General features: G+C 37.4%; 4 protein-coding genes and 2 non-coding genes across 9 annotated transcripts; 2 read left to right on the forward strand and 4 right to left on the reverse strand.

Moving 5' to 3' along the window:
- Positions 1–1,068: 1,068 nt before the first annotated feature.
- LOC112178965 (protection of telomeres protein 1a) lies at positions 1,069–5,482 on the reverse strand. Of its 4 annotated transcripts, none has more exons than XM_024317246.2 (11): positions 5,273–5,394; positions 4,634–4,719; positions 4,385–4,521; positions 3,645–3,828; positions 2,808–2,872; positions 2,585–2,673; positions 2,205–2,483; positions 2,030–2,115; positions 1,845–1,906; positions 1,486–1,638; positions 1,069–1,398 (listed from the first exon to the last, which is right to left on the reverse strand). In XM_024317246.2, the coding sequence occupies exons 2-11, from the start codon at positions 4,695–4,697 to the stop codon at positions 1,186–1,188; spliced, it is 1,332 nt and encodes a 443-aa protein (XP_024173014.1). In that variant the 5' UTR covers positions 4,698–4,719; positions 5,273–5,394; the 3' UTR covers positions 1,069–1,185. The 4 variants fall into 4 exon arrangements, with proteins under 4 accessions (XP_024173014.1, XP_040366036.1, XP_024173013.1 ...); XM_040510102.1 differs by lacking the exon at positions 5,273–5,394 and adding an exon at positions 4,831–5,265; XM_024317245.2 differs by lacking the exon at positions 4,634–4,719 and having other exon boundaries at positions 5,273–5,482.
- Positions 4,812–4,913, reverse strand: LOC112181062. The gene has a single exon (XR_002928672.1). It is a non-coding gene; the product is annotated as a small nucleolar RNA snoR113 (small nucleolar RNA).
- LOC112181063 lies at positions 4,997–5,099 on the reverse strand. The gene has a single exon (XR_002928673.1). It is a non-coding gene; the product is annotated as a small nucleolar RNA snoR113 (small nucleolar RNA).
- A 697-nt stretch (positions 5,483–6,179) lies between the features above and the next one.
- Positions 6,180–9,679, reverse strand: LOC112178983 (zinc finger protein VAR3, chloroplastic). The gene is made up of 7 exons (XM_024317265.2): positions 9,173–9,679; positions 8,789–8,906; positions 8,255–8,601; positions 7,650–7,766; positions 7,032–7,148; positions 6,709–6,801; positions 6,180–6,616 (listed from the first exon to the last, which is right to left on the reverse strand). Exons 1-7 carry the CDS (start codon positions 9,556–9,558, stop codon positions 6,478–6,480), a joined length of 1,317 nt encoding a protein of 438 aa, XP_024173033.1. The 5' UTR covers positions 9,559–9,679; the 3' UTR covers positions 6,180–6,477.
- A 1,150-nt stretch (positions 9,680–10,829) lies between these two features.
- LOC112176107 (prostaglandin E synthase 2) lies at positions 10,830–13,781 on the forward strand. Its single transcript, XM_024313932.2, has 6 exons — positions 10,830–11,277; positions 11,689–11,823; positions 11,972–12,074; positions 12,402–12,496; positions 12,657–12,824; positions 13,296–13,781. Exons 1-6 carry the CDS (start codon positions 10,947–10,949, stop codon positions 13,454–13,456), a joined length of 993 nt encoding a protein of 330 aa, XP_024169700.1. The 5' UTR covers positions 10,830–10,946; the 3' UTR covers positions 13,457–13,781.
- A 628-nt stretch (positions 13,782–14,409) lies between these two features.
- LOC112176106 (translocon at the outer membrane of chloroplasts 64) lies at positions 14,410–20,028 on the forward strand. The gene is made up of 13 exons (XM_024313931.2): positions 14,410–14,767; positions 15,258–15,410; positions 15,641–15,765; positions 16,294–16,419; positions 16,915–17,097; positions 17,351–17,495; positions 17,901–18,069; positions 18,242–18,376; positions 18,490–18,690; positions 18,970–19,097; positions 19,179–19,230; positions 19,374–19,443; positions 19,608–20,028. Exons 1-13 carry the CDS (start codon positions 14,562–14,564, stop codon positions 19,691–19,693), a joined length of 1,779 nt encoding a protein of 592 aa, XP_024169699.1. The 5' UTR covers positions 14,410–14,561; the 3' UTR covers positions 19,694–20,028.
- Positions 20,029–20,047: the final 19 nt, after the last annotated feature.

A 20,047-nucleotide genomic window follows, 5' to 3' on the forward strand; every position in this document is an offset into this window, starting at 1 on the left:
AAACATGGCAATCATACATTCAAATTCCAATCATATCTATCTATGAACGAGGCAATCATACATGTTTCCCATGGCAATATAATTTCTTTAAGTTCGATGAATAGCCCAGAAACGAAGGGTTCCTGCACTTGAATGTATTTCCTTTGTATCGATTTTTCAATTCGAACTTGGCATCATTCAATACATTCGAGTTCAAATTGATATTCACGTTGTTGTGTTCCTCCACTATATGTCTATATATTCTGTTTTTCCATGTGTAGAATCTGTATATGTTAATTGATTGTTTTATACCATTTGATTGAATTGCAATCGGCTGTAATCATGTTTGGTGATTATAGAGCTATGAACCCTATTTCATACATAGTTGATCCATCAGCACCCCTAGTTTCTGCTCTTTCTTTTTTCTTTTCTACTTTTGGTGTTTGTTCTTCTGCTATTTTTATTTGTTTATTTTTTTAATCGCGTACAGTTCTCATAAGAACAATATTTCCCAAATTTTGATTTCTTTTTTCTTTTAATAAAGAAAAGTGTACATTATTTTGATTGAAAATATGTAATGCCATGTCATTTTCCATATCATTTGATGTTGTGTTGACATCATTCAAATAATAAATCTAGACTCTTAAATGTTTTTAAATTTAATGACTCATAAGATATGTAAAAAGTTGTGTAAAATATGATGTTCCATGATCCAGACCCTTATAACATTGCAAAGCCCTTTACTAGATTCGAAACAGGATACAACTCATCAGATTGATAAGGCGGCTTGAATTATTTTTTTTAGGAAATGAAGTCATTAATGGAGCAAGATGTCTGCGACTGCATAGTATATTCAAGTGAACAGTCCAGTCAAAAGTTGTTGTTCGTCACATGCAGGTCTACACTCCACCAAAAAGAAATTTGATAAAAACCCAAAAATTCAAGCTCGCATTGGGTTTATATTGCCGACTTCAGTTCTTTTTCTCGTCCGAGTTGCAACTTCGGTTGGACTTTAAGTCATTACCCTTTACGTTTTTTCTGTCAAATTTTTTTCAGAAGACCATCATCAAGAAAAATAGACAATGGCAATGAAGATAGGTCTTTCTGGGATGTACACATATAACATATTAGATATAAAACCAGTTACAAGAGTTGTATTACAAATATTCTCTCTTCCAAAATAGGTTAATCATATAAGCATGTACTCTAATCTCTAAGCTTCGTGCCAAATACTATGTACTCTCGACTCTCTAAGTCACCTTCAATTTGATATTGCGCCCTTAAACAAACTTGCACCCAAGGTGGGTTTCGAGGAGTATCCTCTTCTTCCTCTCCATCAATATTTGCAGAAGCTCCTACCAGTGCATTTCGCTTTGTACTCAATACCTCATCAGATGAATGTCCATTGAAAAACTTCAACTAGAAAAAAATATATATTAATGATCAGAATAGAAATACTTATGAAAATATCAACTGATAAACAAAATTACTGAAATGGATTCTTACCCCATCTTCGGCATACAAAAAGGCATGAATTCTGGTAGTTGGGTCTTCTAACGTTAGTCTAATTCTAAGGACCCCATCAGGGTAGTGATAGTCCATTGCCCGGCATGGCAAAACCGATACAACACGAACAACGCACTTATAACCAACCATCACCTATATAAGATTTGTAATTTAAAAAAGACAAGTGATTATGAAATTACATACAGTATTAGCAAATTATGTGCAAGTTACTATAGTCAGACAGGAATATAAATCCACATAACACAACTGTAAAGGGAAGTGAGACCATTTTTAATTAAGCAAACAAAACAATTAAAAATCTCAATGAGAAAGTATGGGATGTGAGATAGATGAGATACCTCTGTACTCATGACAACATCCATTAAGGTACGAAATTCACAATCATCATCAACATCAACCTCTAGGAGAGCAAAGAACCTCGTCAGTATCATAAGATACGTTCCAAAATATAAATTACAAACAATGGCAGAAGTTGGAAAACTTGAAAATTCTCTATAACACTAAGAAATCAACAATGTGCTACCTGTAATTCGAGTAGGCCAAGGTAAGCTCCATTGTGGCATTCGTCTCAAATTTCTAGGATTTCGTAACAACCGCTCATCATATAACCTGACCAATATACGAGTATTTTAGTAGGATATGCAACCAAACAATGCAATACATAACAATATGATGAAAATGTGTATACTAAACACAACCTTTGTGGCTGAGGTTTGAATTGATCCCCATTTGATGCATAATGAATCCTAGAGTACTGAGTCAACACAACACGCCATAGTCCATCATGCAATTCACACATCAAATTTGTAAGTTTTACCCAGTTGCCAGCTCTCAACAAAGGGAGGAAGTCTGGCTCAATATCTTGAGATATCACCCTTAACACAGTTCCTAAAGTCGGAAAGCTACATACAATATCTCTTGCTAAAGAAAAAGATTCCACATGTAGAGCTAATGGCTGATGCATCTCCTCTGAGAGCCTGCGATTCAGAACTTGCATGATTTAGTATATCAGTCAAACATAACTTTCTTGAGTACCCTCTCATTCAGACCCCCAAACATGGATGATTATTGCTATTACTTTTTGTGAATTATGGCTGGAGGAGCATCACTCCCATCCCAAACAAAGGCTGTCCACTGACTTCCAGCTCCTTCATAGACATAAAGTACCTTGAGATATATAACAAGAGAAAGAATTTGTACTCAGTATGCAAAGAGAAATAAGAAAGTTAACCTAGTTGGATGTTTATCAACAAAACTATATTGTAATGAGGCTACATATATACCAAAAACGATAGACTTACTTTACAAAACAAATTAAAATGCTCTCCCTCTGTCAATTGTCTCGCGAAAGAGAAATTACTTGGGCCTACAAAAGCACATACATTTTTATGAAAATTAAATGAGCAATGATGCATAATGACTAACTTCTTCACCAATCAAAATCATACATCCCTGCCATCGCACGTCTAGACTCTGATAACTTTCAGAATGTGGAGAAATGCTATATATATATATATATATATATATATATATATATATACATATCCTATCCAGAGCGGAGCTCCGCTTTGAAAATTAACGTGTGAAGTTCGAGTTTTGGGTCACTTTTCGGTCGCATATCCACATCTCGACCGTTCAGTTTTTAGGTACTAGTGTATAGATCATCTCTGCAAATTTTCAGCCAGATTGATGATCGTTAAGGTATCTAACTCGCTTAAACCAATGGACGGACTGAATCTGTCAACCTGAACCGTACTAGCTTTAAGGAAGTTATCAATGCCTTAACGATCATCATTTTGGCTGAAAATTTGCAGAGATGATCTATACACTAGTACCTAAAAACTGAACGGTCGAGATGTGGATATGCGACCGAAAAGTGACCCAAAACTTAAACTTCACACATTAATTTCAAAACGGAGCTCCGCTCTGGATAGGATATATATATATATATATATATATCCCAATTCATTTGGAACTATAACCAAATTCATATTACATAACTCTAATATGTAGCATGTCATCCTTTAGAATCGTGTCCACATTTATCATCAATAACCATGACATTTTATTTTGTTTTGGAATATTATTAATCCATAAATGTATATAAATGAAGATTATACCATTTCTTTCTACTATACCTTCATCAATAGGGAAATCCCGAAACCATCTTCTCAAGTCTGTGACAAATCTCTTGTCTAGGTCCCTTTCACGGAATCTTTGAGAAGTCTGATAAGGAACACTACCATCTCTTCCGTCATACAGGGCGAAGCTAGAGTACTGCTTGTTATAAACTGCAGACACTTCATCTCCAAAAACTTTCACCTGCAAAACAGTATGCATCCGGTCAAATTAAACCATGATTCATAATGTAAGGTCTAACAAATACAAAATGCTTGGCAACTGTTTGCGTTCATGTATCATAACAGATTGAGGAAACATTTATATTCTGACTTATTCTCTATTTACTAAGTCATCATGTAAGCACAAAGGCCAAGTGAAAGTTTATGGTTTAAAAGAGAATGAATACAAAATGTTTTATGGCTTAAAACAGTATGCATCAGGTCAAATTAAACCATGATTCATAATGTAAGGTCTAACAAATACAAAATGCTTGGCAACTGTTTGTGTTCATGTATCACAACAGTTTGAGGAAACATGTATATTCTGACCTATTCTGTATTTACTAAGTTGTCATGTAAGCACCAAGGTGAAAGTTTATGGTTTAAAAGAGAATGAATTTATTTTATTAAAATTAGAACAATTTTCTTCCAATTTTCAATTGATACTTGAAAAGAAGAATCAATACAAATTCAATCATTTGTCCATTTAAATGAAGCAAGAAATAGCATAGATAAAATGGCTTTAACTCGCAAATTACCGTAACACTTTGAAATTGAATTATGTCTCCAGGAGACAAAACACGAGGACTTCTATCCATAGTTTCAAAGAATATATGAACGGGTAACCCAATATCATGATAAGTCTCATCAATTATCCTCACGAAGTAATACCAATCTGCAAAAGATGTGACCAAAATAATCAATATACAAATAGATTCTAACATTTTGCATCTTTTGCTTTAGCCAAATTTATTAAACAAAGCAAGCAATGGCTGATCGATTAACACCTTTGTACCAATCTACGATGTTGTACCTCTGGCTTTTGTTTATCATCGCCACAACAAAAGTCATACATTTGAATAATTGCAATTACCTAACATGCAACCCAAAATTACATAAAACCTCATCAAATGCAGAGCATATATTGAGCAGAAATGTGAAAACAAACAAGGAAGAAAGCAAGCTGTGGCTCAGCAAACAACACCTTTACGTCAAGAGTCTCATCAATCTACTACCAACCAATATCGGGCGGCAGCCGTAAGTCCGGCCTTTGTTTCATCATAGCCACCACAAAAACATCATTGCAATCACTCAATCAAAAACAAAAATTAACAATTTGCATCAAATACAGAGCACAGTTTCAGCAAGCAGTGGCTCAGCAAACAACACCTTCACGTCAAGAGTATCATCAATCTACTACCGAAACCAATATCGGCGGCAGCCGTAAGTCCGGCCTTTATTTCATCATAGCCACCACACCCCCACATTCATAAAATAGTTCTAAAACCAATCAATCAAACAAAACCAAACTCTCCGGACTACAAAAATGAACATCAGAACACATTACGACTCCGCAGACAAGAACAAACCGTGAAGAAGAATCGATCATTCTCCGAGCACATTATTACTAAAAAGGGAAAATTTACCGGTGCCTTTGGACTTTCTGGGAAATCCGTGCTCGAGAACGACGCCGATGATGTTAACTTTGCCGCGTTTAACATTCCGGGCGGCTCTGATCTTGGTGAAGTGGTAGAGGTCGCGCATTGACGACATTGTAGCTCTACTGCCTCACTCTCTCTCTCCTAGGGTTTTCTTTCTCGATGGGAGGGAAAGAGAGGTAGAGTTAAAATGTTCGCGCACTATGCCAAATTACAACATCTGCCCTCGAGCTCCGAATCAAGTCTGCTTCCTCAGAAGGGCTTTCTCGCCATCACAGATAATTCCTATTTCTCTCTTCTTTTTCTGTTTTTTTTGGGTGTACACAAGTACTGATTTTGAGCTATTGAGCTTGAGCCATGGTGTGGTGGTCATGAACATGAAGTAAGCACACGTACAACGAGTGATGACTCTGTTGGATGACTCCGTTGGTGTTCCGACGTTTTCTTCACCAACAGTGTTGGTGCTCTATCGGTTTGGGACTTTTTATTGGTTGAATTGACTGTTTTTCTAGTCTTATGATGTACTGGAGAGTATGTAGCTCCTATATCGTCGTTAAGGACTTTGAAAATTAAGTTCAAGTCTACTGGTCTAGCATTATGTATTTATGTTACAAGTTGGCCCGTTTATTTGTATAGCTTGTATAGTTTTCTTCCGTATAAATTTAAATCACTTCATTTGATACAAATAAAAAATATAAAAAATAATAATAACTTTGCAGTGATCTAAATGTTGCGCCAGTTTTCGCAAAGCAACAAAATCTCATGCATGCTTGAGTTTTGTTTTGGGAAAGCTATTCGACATGATAGTAAGAAGATAATTGTTCATTAACTGTCACAAGAAAAGTATTGACAAAGATGAAGACTGACTAATTACAATTCTAAGAGATTGTTTAAGTAAAAATTTGGAGAAATACTCTTCCGTAATAGCTTTAAGTTCATTTGTCACACATAGTTCATGCTAATGTTCTGGGGATAAGTTATAGCTAAAAACATGCTAATGTTCTTGCTCCAGTATACGAAAATTAATGAACAAAACTGCAGACATATCATCAATACACCCGAGTGCTCTTCTGTGTGATCACAAACCAGAATAATTATGAGTGCTCGGTCACCAGGAGTAATCATGTCCTGCACCACCTGCCTTGAAAAAAATCTCCATAAAAACCAAGTTTTTGTTCTATAAGCAAAAGACACTAGCGAGGACGCCTCCATATTTGCTCCTCATATTCGGTATGTAGTTTCTTCTTAGGGTATACTGTAGTTTCTCCTTCAGGGCGTTCACATTTACACTTCAGGCATTCTGTGTTTCTCCCATAATTCATGAAATTACATCTACAAATATGCAATTCATTTAGTAATTTATATATAGTCGACCTAAATATTAAATCTAAGCCACACACAAACAAAGAGCAAGAGAGACTTACGAGGGACAGTCCCAATCTCCAGGGTTTATCTTGGGCCGTACCTCTTCACAGCGCAAACAATTCCTTTTGCTTGCAAAATTCATGAACCCACACCTGGAAAACAAAAGCTAACTGATGAAAATAGAATTAAAATTACAAACGAAAAAGGTAGAGCATTTGGTGGTGTTTGTTCTCCTCCTAAAGTGGTAATCTTGCTGATTTGGTCAGTTCCTCTGGGGTTTTAGAAGAACATTATTGTTGATCGGGGCTTTTGATGTGCCAGCTTAGGGTAAAGCTGGCTAGCTGAATATCTTTGCATTTGCCAAGACAGAGAGAAGACTTACTGTGGGCAGTTCCAGTCTCCTTTCTTCATTTTGACATCATCTACACCGGGTCTCTTTGGCCCTTGAGTTTTGCACTTTAGGCAGCGAAAATTTCTAGCGAAGTTCATGAAATTGCACCTGTAACAATATAAAGATATGTAAAACTCGGAAACCAGAATGTGGTGGTGGCCTAAACTAAGAAAAAGCTGGAGTATATTCCAAATCTTCCATGTGTCATTAATTTATCAAATAATTTTATGCTACATTATATCTCCATCTCATGCAGTCAGAACCTCTGGCCCAATATAAAGTCAGCATTGGGAAGTCACTTAGACACACGTGAACAACCTATCCTTAAGGAAGATGGCATACAAAATAGCTCTGTCCATGTTGAAGTATGACAATCACATCAACATTATCAGATTTCAGCTACTCGAACAAAATTGATGAAGAAGAGTTGATGGAAACCTTGTACATATTACAAGTACAATAATCAAATTCAACAGCTTTAGAAACTCCAAAGGTTCAAACTTTACTTTTTCAGAGCGGTGGCAAAAACAAAAGACGTCTATTAATATTGGATCCACTTTAAAACAGTAAAATGAATTACATGATTATTTCGCAATGGAAATGACTTACTCAGAGCAGACCCAGTCTCCTTTTTTCATTTCAACATCACCCATATCAACTTTTCGCGGGCCCTCTTCTTTACACTCTAGACATCTTATATTTTTAGCAAAGTTCAGAAAATTGCACCTGCAATACAATAGAAAAGACAGTGGTTCAGAATCTAGTGAAACTGGGATTCAATTTCAAGGAATGTGTTACTACAAGTACAATGCGATGGAACTAAACGTGTAAGATACAGTGCATAGACAGACACAAGCAAATACAAGAAAAACTTGTGAAGGAAAAATAGTGGTGATAAATTCAAGGCTCACACATAGAACCAAAGCATTTTCTTGTTTAGACAAAGAGAAAAACTCATGCTCTATTACGCCAAAGACTGAGTAAATCATGAAATCCAAGTCTGTATCTCAAAAATAAGGAATGGAAAATGGATATGACTCCATATCACTCAGGTAGCATCACCATATCATTTCTATATGCATTAATATGTTCGTATATGGGAAAAGCAAAACGAAACCTCCTAAGTCTCCAATCAAGTCTTAAAGCAATGCAGATATGTAGTTTAAAATATAATATTGATGTCAACTAAGACACGTCCATATGGTGTGACTCACCTGGGACACATCCAATCTCCTCTCTTCATTTCAGCAGTTTGAGACGGCTCATCATCCATGAAACTTACAGATGGTTTTTTCTTCGTAAGAACTTTGGCCGCAGGCATTGGCAGTGATGGGTCAACAGCTGTTTCACTGAGTTGAAGCAACTTGGACAGCAGTTTTCTTGCAGATGTTTCTATAAGCTCTCTACCAGGAGGTTTCTCTTGCCCAGAAATAACGAGTGGATCTAGTGCATAATACATTAATATTCGCACTATATCCACTGTGCGGGCAGCGGCTTCAGATTCGTTAAGAACAACATAAGCTCTGTCACAGGAACCTCGCAGATTGCAACCACCACAAACCTATACAAGAAAGCATTATCCCAATCACAATCTACAATTCCATTTATGCAATAACAAAATAAATTTAGCATCATAGAACGCCTACCTTCTACATTTTCACATTCTAAAATAGCTTTCATATGCATGTGTGCATTTTCCATCAACAAAATATGATTCATAAATCTTGAAGATCAGAGAGATTACATACATCGCCTTCATCCAGCTTCACGTACAATCTCAATCGCTTTCCTGAATTCACAGCTTTTCGCAACAGATTGGGACATCCACCCTCCACAAGTGCTTGAATGTCTGCCACAGACAATGATCTGCACAGAAATCAAAAACCAAAAGGTCAGAATCATGCAAGAAATGATCAAAACCTTCAGATGCTCATGCACTAGTGCATAGTTGGTTAATGTTATATAAGAATTCACTCGAAAACTCAAAAATTCATGTTCTTTAGAGCATTCAATTTATAATGCAGTTCAACTGCATCTATAATCCAAAAAGCCATAGAATTTGATCAAATAAAACATCCAAATTGAAATGAGACTCATAATTCAAACAGAGGAATACATAAAAAGAATCTTACTTGAAAACATCAAAGCGGTCACGAGCAAAGCTAAGGCAAGCATCCTTCAACTGATTCATGTCCGTATAAACGCCGTCACTCTCGCCGTCCTCCGCAGGCGGCGGCGGTTTGATGAAGTAGCCCTTGGTCTTCAGCCCGTCGACGAAAGCCACCCACTCCGGCCAGGGGTGGTGCACAGGGGCTTCGGTGCCACTGGCGGTGAAGGTATCGACGGAGGCGACTGCGGCGGAGGAGGAGGAGGAGCAGTGGCGGGAGAAGAGGAGAGATTGTGAGGTGGCGAAGGGTTTGAGAGGGAGGAGGGAAGGAGAGGGAGGAGGAGAGAGAGTTGGTTTGGGAAAATGGAAGAGGGCGGTGCCGAAGCGAATGAACTTGGAAGCAGAGGACATGGTGGAGTGTGGGGTGTGGATAACGGAGTGTGTTAGTCGAGCTCAGAGAGTGAGCATGGAGGAAGATGAAGGATTGAAGGTAAACTGGTGGGTCAAGTAAAAGGGTTTTTGTCAGTGTGGGGAGAACTCGGGGTTTTAGACGGGGATAAAAATCGGAAAGATTTTTTTTATTGTTTTGAAAGAAAAATTATAAATAAAAATATAAAAAATAAAAATTCTTCAAGAGTCCTTTTATGTATTTTCATTTGTTTTTCATGTCCCTTGACTCCTTGAGTATCTGTGGGATTGTCCAATTTTCGCTGAATATATCGCTTGTTCGGTTAACTTTGTTGGTGATAAGTTTCATTTATCAGCTTATAAATCAATTTACTAGGTTCAATAAGATTAATGAATGTAACAATGTGACTAATTCACGATCATAATATACTAAAAGTCACCTAATAAGAATGGACAGTCTAGCACCGAGAGAGCAACAACAACCCCGAACTATGACGTTGATCACGGTTTGATTTGACCAAGCCGATCATCAACGGAAATTAAATAGCCAAGCATGCAAAGTAGAACGATTTACCCATATATGAGGAAATGTAGATTAAATATGGTTCATTTTGAGAAATATTTGATTGATACCATCAACCTTAATTCTTAAAATGCTTGAATAAAGTTCGATTTTAGTCAAAAAATGAACCATTTGCATCCATTCCAACCCTTACAACAAAGAATAAAATTCTCTAACATCACTTCCTAAGTTTTGTTCATTGAAGGAGATTCTAAGATCTCGATTGACACAGTAAATTATTGCATTGGGGTTTCTTGGAGAATCAAGTTTCCGGTCCAGGATATAAAAAGGTTGGCTACCCATTTTTCTCATGTTTTCTTCTTGCATGTTTGGCGTGAGGCCAATTTTGTGGCCGATTCCTTAGCAGACTTGGTTCATTCCCTCTATGCTTCTCTGTGGTCTGAGCAGCCCCCATTTTCTGTTTGCTCTTTGCTCTGCCTTTTAGTTTGATTAGTTTGGAGGCGGTTATAGCCTTGATTTTTATTTATAGTTTTTGTTTTGATCGTGTTGTTTTTTCCTTGAATAAAAAAAAAACAAAGAATAAAATTATAATGTATAAAGCCTTAAAAATCTTCCTAAACATTACCTATAGTTTCTCTCAGCCAAAGAAAAAGAATTTAGAGGTTTCCATTGGCCAAACAATAATTATAGACCTAAAGCTTGGCCGCGTAAATAATAATCAACATACTAGATCACACCCGCGGGTGAGATATGACCACGCAAAGCCCAAAACCCCACACACAGTACTTGGATCACAAAATCAACATAAACCCTTTCTCCTCTACACTCTTCCAAAACCAAATCGATCTTCCCTCAACCGCCAACAACCATGAGAAGGGCTTCCACTCTCGCCTCCTTCCCCATCCTCTCCCGATCCATCGCCACCCTCCACGGCGGCGCAACCGCCACGTCACCCTCCCACCGCCTTCTCCAGGTAGCTCTCTACAGCTCCACCGGCTCTCATGGTCGCCGTCCCTGGTTCGAGTCATTTTCCTGCCGGAAGCTGGCCGTCGGCGTCGCCGGAACTCTGGCTTCGGTGGCTGTTGCCACGTCGCTCGCTCAGGAAGTCCACGCCAAAGAGCCGCCTCCGGCTGAGCTCGTTCCCAAGGAGGTTGTGCTGTACCAGTACGAAGCTTGCCCTTTCTGCAACAAAGTGAAAGGTGAAAAATGCTCTCTTTCTCTTTTGCTTCAGGTTCTGGAATTTTAGCTATGAATGTTGAATCTCATCCACTAGTTGTTGATATGTTCGATTTTAGTAGGAATGTTGTGTCTGCTAGTAAGGATGAAGCATTGAATTTAAACTGCATCGATTCGGTTCATCATTATGAAAGGAAATTAATCGGATTTTTTACTTGTAATCGACGAAATTTTTGCTTGGAATTGGAATTTGTTTAAACAGTAGTGCACTAGGGTTGATGGTACTGTGATAATCAGTTAAAAGTTTGAGTTTTTAACAAATCTCTCGAACACTTTAATTTGTGTATTCGGTATTGTTACACAAGACTGCCCATTTATCGTGAGCTAACATGTTACTTTTATTTGGTTTTTTACGCGATGATTTGTTGTTTCAGCATTCTTGGACTACTATGATATACCGTACAAAATTGTGGAGGTGAACCCACTCAGTAAGAAAGAGATCAAGTTTTCGGAGTATAAGAAGGTTCCGATATTGATGGTGGATGGGGAACAGCTAGTTGATTCATCAGGTTGCTGTTCTTAGATTGTTTACTTTTTCACGGTTTGATTTCTACTTGTAATAGTATATTCTATGATTGGTTGAATTTTTAGTTATTTTCTGTTTCTTGAGATAGTTTTACATGTTTCAGTTAAATTTAATTATGCATCTGTTTGCAGATATAATTGATACCTTGACTGAGAAGATTCTTCCTGACAGAGTACCACAGAGAATAGCAGTTTCTACCTCAGATGAGGATGATGAAGAGAAAAAGTGGCGCAAGTATGCTATCTTTTCTTTCTCTAGCTTATTGTGCTAATGTTCAGGTTTCGGAAAAGTACATCTCCAGTTCTCCACTGAGGCCAAACTCTTCATAAGTTAGATTTTTTTAACCGCTTTGATTTTAGTGCACCCTCCCAATTGCAAACAGATTTATAGTCATGTTATTAACTTTTTCAAATTGAGCTGTCCAAACATTTTGAAGTATTAGTGCTCTTCTATAGTGTTGTGGCATGCCTGGAGCCTTTACATTCAGGATCACATATTACTTGGTAGTAGGCTTGATACTAGAAATATTGATACTTGAGTGTGCTTATTATTGTGGTATAGGTGGGTTGATAATCACCTGGTGCATATGCTATCACCAAACATATACCGAAATACATCTGAGGCCCTTGAGTCCTTTGACTATATCACAAGCAATGGTAAGTACATCCCATATAATGCAGCATCTTGGGCCACTCTAGGGCAATTTTCTTTTTGTATTTACTGAAACATGTACTTTCTTCCATTTTCTGTATTACCATTTTGAACTTTGACTTTGGTGATTATTAGTATTCTAACGTAGTTCCTTTGTAACTGCAGGTAATTTTAGTTACACAGAAAAAATTACAGTGAAGTATGCTGGTGCTGCAGCTATGTACTTTGTGTCTAAGAAACTGAAGAAGAAATATAACATTACTGATGAACGTGCATCCCTGTATGAAGCAGCAGAAACATGGGTTGATGCTTTAGATGGGCGGGAATTCCTTGGTATGTGCTCTAACTTGTGGCCTATGCACGTTGTGTTCCATAGAGATCGCATGAGATTATTACTTTTAATTAGTTGGTGATCAGGGATGCATTCATTAGGTGGCACACATAGACAAACAGATAGATGAATCTGCTTATGGCCAAGAAAAGAAGAAATACAGTTATAGTATGTAATGCAATTCTTGATATGAAAGTATACTCACGCCATAAAGGAAAACTAGTAAAATTATGTCTTTATTTGTCAAGTAGTCTCTTTCATCCAGTCTAAATTAGAAGTTATATTTTAGTCAATTTGAATAATAGTTATGCAATGAGAATACTGTCATTAGCATTAGTTGTTTCGGACAAAGTTTGTAACACTGTCTGATAACGACTTGAGTTTTGTTTTGCCTTGATAAGGAAGCTATGTGTTATCTCATTCTTATTCTTGTCCGGGAGACAATGTTCACGTTAATATGTTTCTTGTGTCAGGGGGGTCAAAACCTAATTTGGCTGATCTTGCTGTTTTTGGGGTGTTAAGACCTATCCGTTATTTGAGGTCTGGTAAAGATATGGTTGAGCACACACGCATAGGTGAATGGTACTCAAGAATGGAGCGTGCTGTAGGAGAACCTTCAAGGATTAAGGAGTAGATGGGAAATCCTCTGGAGTTGGTAGCTGGATTGAGTGGATTCTATACTTCATTTTTGAGTTTGCCGTTTCCGTCGCCAAACTAAATCAAATACAAAGAACAAACATTTCTCCGGGAACTCGGTTATAAATTAACTGGGATATATGCAATATTTTTGCTACCGTTCGATTATTTTGATAACCGAAATTGTTTATTATCACACTAGATATGATTGTTCAGCAGTGTAGGGAATAAAAATCTCAGTCGTGGATCATCTGTGGTAACTTTGTTCAGATCTAATTAATATCCTTGGCAACCTACTCTGTCAATTTGATTGATTTAAAGAATGAAGCTTTGCTTTTATCGTAGTTTTAATGCTTTTGAACAATTCTAGGTTTGGTGCTGGAGCTGTTTGCACCGAAACCAGTCCTTTGTTCGCGCCATGGGAACATCATCTAGGTTGTAAATCCATTGCACCTCTTGAAGAAAGTCAAGAAACAGAGCCCTTATATGATTCTTTTAGCTATCAAAATAGTATTTTCCTTGCCCTAAAGAAGCATAAACTTTGCCCTAATTGAAGATGTGCATAAATTCAAAGTGTTCAAGAAATGCAGAAGCAATGAAAAAATCTCTTACTAGTGCAGAGGTCGATACACATTTTGTAAGCGAACTAAGCATGATTGGTTGAGGCTTCTCAACTTTCATTTCCGTTAGGTTTGTTGTTTATTATTCTGAGAAAATGTCTATATTTCTTTTTAATAAAACTTCTCTCGCATCGTCGGAGTTTAAGTGAAGGGGAAAAAAAAAAACAAAAACGGAGAGAGGATACACATTCTCAAGAAATGTCTAGTATGTTCAAACTGATCGATTGTCTTCACGTACACGTCAACCCGAAGGGCCATACAGAAATTTACACAAACTCAAAGTCCGAAAATTAAAAAGGAAAAACAAAAACTAGGAGGACCTACCTGATATTTCACATTCCCACGGCCCTCACTACTCATAACACCACGAACCGTCTCTGCCTAGGTTACGCTGCTGCGCTTCGTTATCCTCATCACTACTTCAAAAACCCAAACCCTTAGTTTCGGTAAATATCATCGGAAAAATTATCGCCGACGAGACTCATGGGGGCTTCTCAGGCCGCCAGTCTATGGGTTCTGCTGGGCTTGGGCTTGGCCGGAATCCTGATAATGACTCGGAAGCTGAAGCAGGTCATCCGAGAAGACTTCGGCGCCTTCGTTGAGAAGCTTCAGCTCCTCCCTCCTCCGCAGCCGGCTCCGCCCAAAGCTCCCCACCCCCTCACCGGCCTCACCTTCGCCGTTTCCGACGTGTACGCTCTCGCTCTATCTGCCACTCGTTTTTTTTTTTTGTTTTGTTTACTGATTAAAACCCTAACTGAGGGTATTGAAGGGTGTGAACGGTGCTTTGGCTTTAGATAAAGGGAGAGAGGACTTTGGAAATTTAGTATTGCTGTTTTATTTTTTATATTTATGAGATGGAGTTATGGTTAGTGTGGTGTGCATTGTTCATCTGTCATTTTCGGCGCATTTGATTTTGGTTTAATTGAAACTGAGGCTGAATTTGAGCTGTGTTGTAAGTAGGACTTTGTGTGTTGTGCTTTGTCGAGAGTGTTTAGTACAGTATAAAGCATGAGTCTATGGACTTTGGAGTACAGTGTTTGGGTTTATGGTGATGAATGTGACTACAAATATATGAACAGCTTTTTTGGTCCGTTGAATACATGTTTGTTCTTTGAAGTTTTAAATTTTGGGAACTTTATGTTATCCAGAAAGTGAAGAAATTTGTAATGTGGTTGACAGGTTTGATATAGAGGGATATGTGACTGGATTCGGTCATCCTGATTGGGCAAAAACACATGATCCAGCTTCTCGGACATCTCCTGTGGTTACCATGCTTGTTGAAGGAGGAGCCACATGCATTGGAAAAACTGTTGTGGATGAATTGGCATATAGGTAAGTATTATTGAGCATATGTGAATTTTCCTGGTGCTCGTATGTTTTGGGACTTACTACCATTATCGGAGTTAATAATAGGTTTATTCAAGCCTCCCACTTGTATTCACCGATACAATGTGCTGGTGCCAAATATTAGTGCACAGTAGACATCTCTGTTGACCTTTCAATGTATCTATTTTCAGTTTAGATTAATTAATGTAAATTCCTTTTGGCATGTCTATTTTCAGCATTTCTGGAGAAAATGAGCATTACTTTACACCCACCAACCCTACAGCGCCATCAAAAACACCAGGTGGATCCTCTAGTGGAGCTGCGGTGGCTGTAGCGGCTAATCTTGCTGACTTTTCCCTGGGTGAGCTTCATCTTTTCCTTGTTTTTCTTAAAATGCTGTACATCCACTTTAACATTTCCCCTTGATTTGTTATTTTTCATTGAACACATACAAACATTGAAGATGTACGAAGGGCTTGTGGGGGTTTCAAAGGCAATTAAGTTTGTTCTTTGTCGGATTTGGTTTTCTTTTTCAGATATTTAAAGTTCTCTTATCTTGGAACTGCAGATGCTCGTAGCATTAACATGCCTTGAAATTCTCTTTTCTTCAATCGTGCAGCTGATAATGTTGTTTTTAAAATGTATGATATTTACCATCTACCCTTATGTATCTACGGCCAAGCAGATCTTTGCCTAAAAGATAAATCAAATATGGAGATAAAATCATCTATAAGTTTCTTTACAGTGATGCACAATCCCTTCATTAATCTACGTCCTGTTTTAAGTACTAGTTAAGGTGTGTTTGAACCATTTAGATAGGTTCCAAACGTCTATCGAACTGGTGTAGGTAAATACAATTGTTTGATAGTTTGCTAATATCATTGTGCAGGTATTGATACTGTTGGTGGTGTTAGAGTACCTGCGGCATTTTGTGGCATTATGGGATTCCGACCTTCACATGGGGCACTTTCTCACACTGGAATTATACCTGTCTCTACAAGTCTTGATACCGTGGGTATGTATGAGTTTTCGTATACATCTTCAGGAATATATGATAATGTGCAACTATGTACGTGCAAGAAAAATCAAACAATACCTGTAATGTTATGTTCGCCGACTCTATTGTTATCAAGGAGATAAAATTAGCTTGAATTTTGAATTTGTGGATTTTGTTCCCATACTTGTGCAAATATCATCTAGTAATGGCCATGCACCTAGTTCTTCTCTAGGGTGTTGATGATGGTGCATGGTTCAGTTATAGACAGATCAATTTTTTTTTCATCTAAGGTGTTGATAGAAGAAAATATAGACTTTATGGCAGATAGTTCTGGATTGTTCGACCACTGCCTATAATTTGGTAAATAATCAACGTCTTTTTAATGTGGCATTAAATTGCTGTTTTTGGACAATTATTTATTAAATAGTATGTTGAGGTATAGAAAAGTAAGCACAAGGTATCTGGCGTCCCTTAATGTTCTCATTGTATTGACTTCTTAGAGCACTTCTGCAGGATGGTTTGCCAAGGATCCTAAGGTTCTAGGTAGGGTTGGTCACGTGTTGCTGCAACTTCCCCATGCATATTCACGCAGTCCAAGACAAATTGTGATGGCTGATGATTGCCTACAACAAGTAAAGGTTCCTACTGACAGGATTGCTCAAGTAGTTGTCAAATCCACTGAGAAGCTTTTTGGAAGTAAGTTTTCCCCTTCATTTAGAGACCTGTTCTATTTTACTTGTCCAGGGTGGTCAGGTGTATTATTGTTATCATTTTGTATTTTGCCAAGCTTTACACTAGTCACTGCTAGCACTATTGGTTTTATCATTGGGTCTGTGAATGTCTATACTTGTTCAAAGTGTTTTGTTGTAAAAGGAAATGGTGAACTGCAAATGTTCTTCTAGTGCTGTTTTCGAAAAGGTTCTGATGATTTCTCAATATGCTGGTTCAGGACAAGTATTGAAGCATGAAAATCTTGAAGACTATTTCAATTTGAAAGTTCCAAGCTTGAGAAAGTTTCATGGTGAGAAGACAAATGGTGTTGTAAAGGTTTCATCAATAAAACTGCTTGCCAATGTTGCGCAGTTTCTTCAAAGGTGAGGTTACTTGGCCATTAGTAAATCTTTTGTTTGATCTGGAAGGAGGAAGCTGAAACTCTTGAAGTGAGGGAGTGTGTATAATTTGATAAAATAGTATTTCTTTAGAGGAAAATGTACTTGAAGATGTCTGAAAATAGTATTGGCTCATTAAGCATTTGCATTGAATTAGTGACATATCATTTAGATGTAAAATTTCCACTTACATGACTCCAATCCCTCTTCGTTGTAGATATAGAAACCTATGGTTATTTGAATTGTACAATCTAAGATAATACATATTCACTTTTGCTCTGGTTTTATTTGATCGGTTGTATTGTACATTTTTATAGATTTTTCATAAGGAGGCAGTTTCTCATTTTCTGTCATTCGATTGTCTTCTTGTTTTGTGCTTCCTTTGAACAGACATGAGTTCAAACAAAATCATGACGAATGGATTAATTTGGTGAAGCCTACTTTGGATCCTGCTACTTCAGCTCAGATATGTGGGCCACCGGAGTCATCAGATATGGAGGTTGAGATCTGCAAGTCCATTAAAAATGAATTGCATGCAGCTGTCAACTCTCTATTGAAGGTATTATTATCTGTTATTAACTAGTCGATGTTTTCCTTATGAATGTTGTGTAGTCATATAGATACATGAATGGCACCCTAATTGTACTATTTAAGCTAGATTACTGCTTTTTCATCTGTTTATCTATATTTTCTTTGAGTGGGCTCATTTCATGTTTAATTTTCTTTTGTAGGATGATGGGATTCTGGTGATCCCGACCGTGGCAGATCCTCCTTCAAAACTTGGTGGGAAGACTCTCCTCTCTGATGAATTCCGTAGTCGTGCTTTTGGTTTGTTAAGTATTGCAAGCCTATCAGGTTGCTGTCAGGTGAAAATCTTCCTCCCTCCCTCTCCCCCTCCCTCTCCCTCCCTCCCTCTCTCTCTGTTCATAGTAGTGTAGTTTCTGTTTCTTTTAATGACCTTTGTTATTTTGATCTCCAGGTCACAATACCACTTGGACTTCATAACAAGAATCCTGTTTCAGTTTCTTTTATAGCCAGGCATGGGGGTGATCGCTTTTTACTAGATACATTGCAGACAATGTACACATCTTTACAGGAGCAGGCTGATCTTGTTACAAACACCAAATTATCACAAAATGCACTCACCAGAGAGCAATCTGCTGAAGTTTCCAAGGAAAAGGTAATCTACCTTTATCGTGCTTTGTGCGTTTTACTGTGTTGCTGTCTCTCATCTCCTTGTAAATAAATGGCATCAGGATATTATAATCAAATTTGCCATTACTTGACAAACTTGAATTTTACAAGCATTTTACCATCCGTATGTTGATAAAAATGTTAATTTGTAGACTATTGACTTTGCTATTCATTTGAAGTAATTAACCAGCAATATTTTTATGATGTCAGTTTTGCATTTTCATATCCTAAATAACCTCTGTTGTCTTCTTTACAACATATTTAGGGAAACAAAGCATACAAAGACAAAGAGTATCAGAAAGCTATTGGGTTTTATTCGGAAGCCATAAAACTTAGTGGCAATAATGCAACATATTACAGTAACAGGGCCGCAGCATATCTGGAAATTGGAAGGTACTGCATCATGTTTGGGTGTTTAGCTACCTAATTTATACTTGGTATAGGCTTATGACTTATTTCTTTTCTCCCGACCAGTTTCGTTCAAGCTGAGGCAGATTGTAGTCAGGCTATCAACCTCGACAAAAAGGTAACTTCTTTTCTCCAAAAAAACACGATATAATTCATTAACTAATAATTGTTATATAACTGACTTATTTATCAACTCCATCATTTGCATGCAAATATTTTTCTTGTCTTTTCTTTTGCTGAGTTTACTTTATGGTTGTTCAGAATGTGAAGGCTTATTTTCGAAGAGGCACTGCAAGGGAGGTGCTTGGGTACTATAAGGAGGCAATTGAAGGTCAGTTTAGCTTCTTTATTAATTATTTAACACTTCTAATGCTGTTCCATATCTAACAAGGAAAAAAAAGCCTGTAGAATTGTAATGGAAATAATATGAGCCGGATACATAGATATATTCTGGCTTGGGGTAAAATATTTCTCATCAGTTGTATTATCCTGCAGACTTTAAATATGCACATGTTCTTGAACCAACGAATAAAAGAGCAGCCGCTGCTGCTGATAGATTGGGGAAGTTATTTCTTCAATAAGTGATCAAGTCCATGCGCAATTTTTGGAAAGCACAAGAAAAAGTTTCTGGAAATCGGCAAAGTTCACTCCGCCTGGAAAGACAATTTATACAGTTGACAGTTTGCACAGCAGTTCTGATGAGAAGGGATGCTTTTGGGAGGGGGTCTGAATTATTGTTTGATCTGAAAAGTTTTTTGACCATTAGATTATTATCATTTATTATTGTCACAACATATGTAACTAGTCAATTTTGTTTCTCTAAATATTCTCTGTTGTAGCAATTCTAAGCTTTGAGCTGAGCTTTAAAGCATTTGATCATGGTTGAGCAAAGCCATTATGATAGCATTTTCTCCAACTTCTTAATTTCTTTTTGG

This window comes from Rosa chinensis, chromosome 7 (assembly GCF_002994745.2).
Source record: "Rosa chinensis cultivar Old Blush chromosome 7, RchiOBHm-V2, whole genome shotgun sequence".
In the NCBI taxonomy this organism is placed as follows: domain Eukaryota; kingdom Viridiplantae; phylum Streptophyta; class Magnoliopsida; order Rosales; family Rosaceae; genus Rosa; species Rosa chinensis.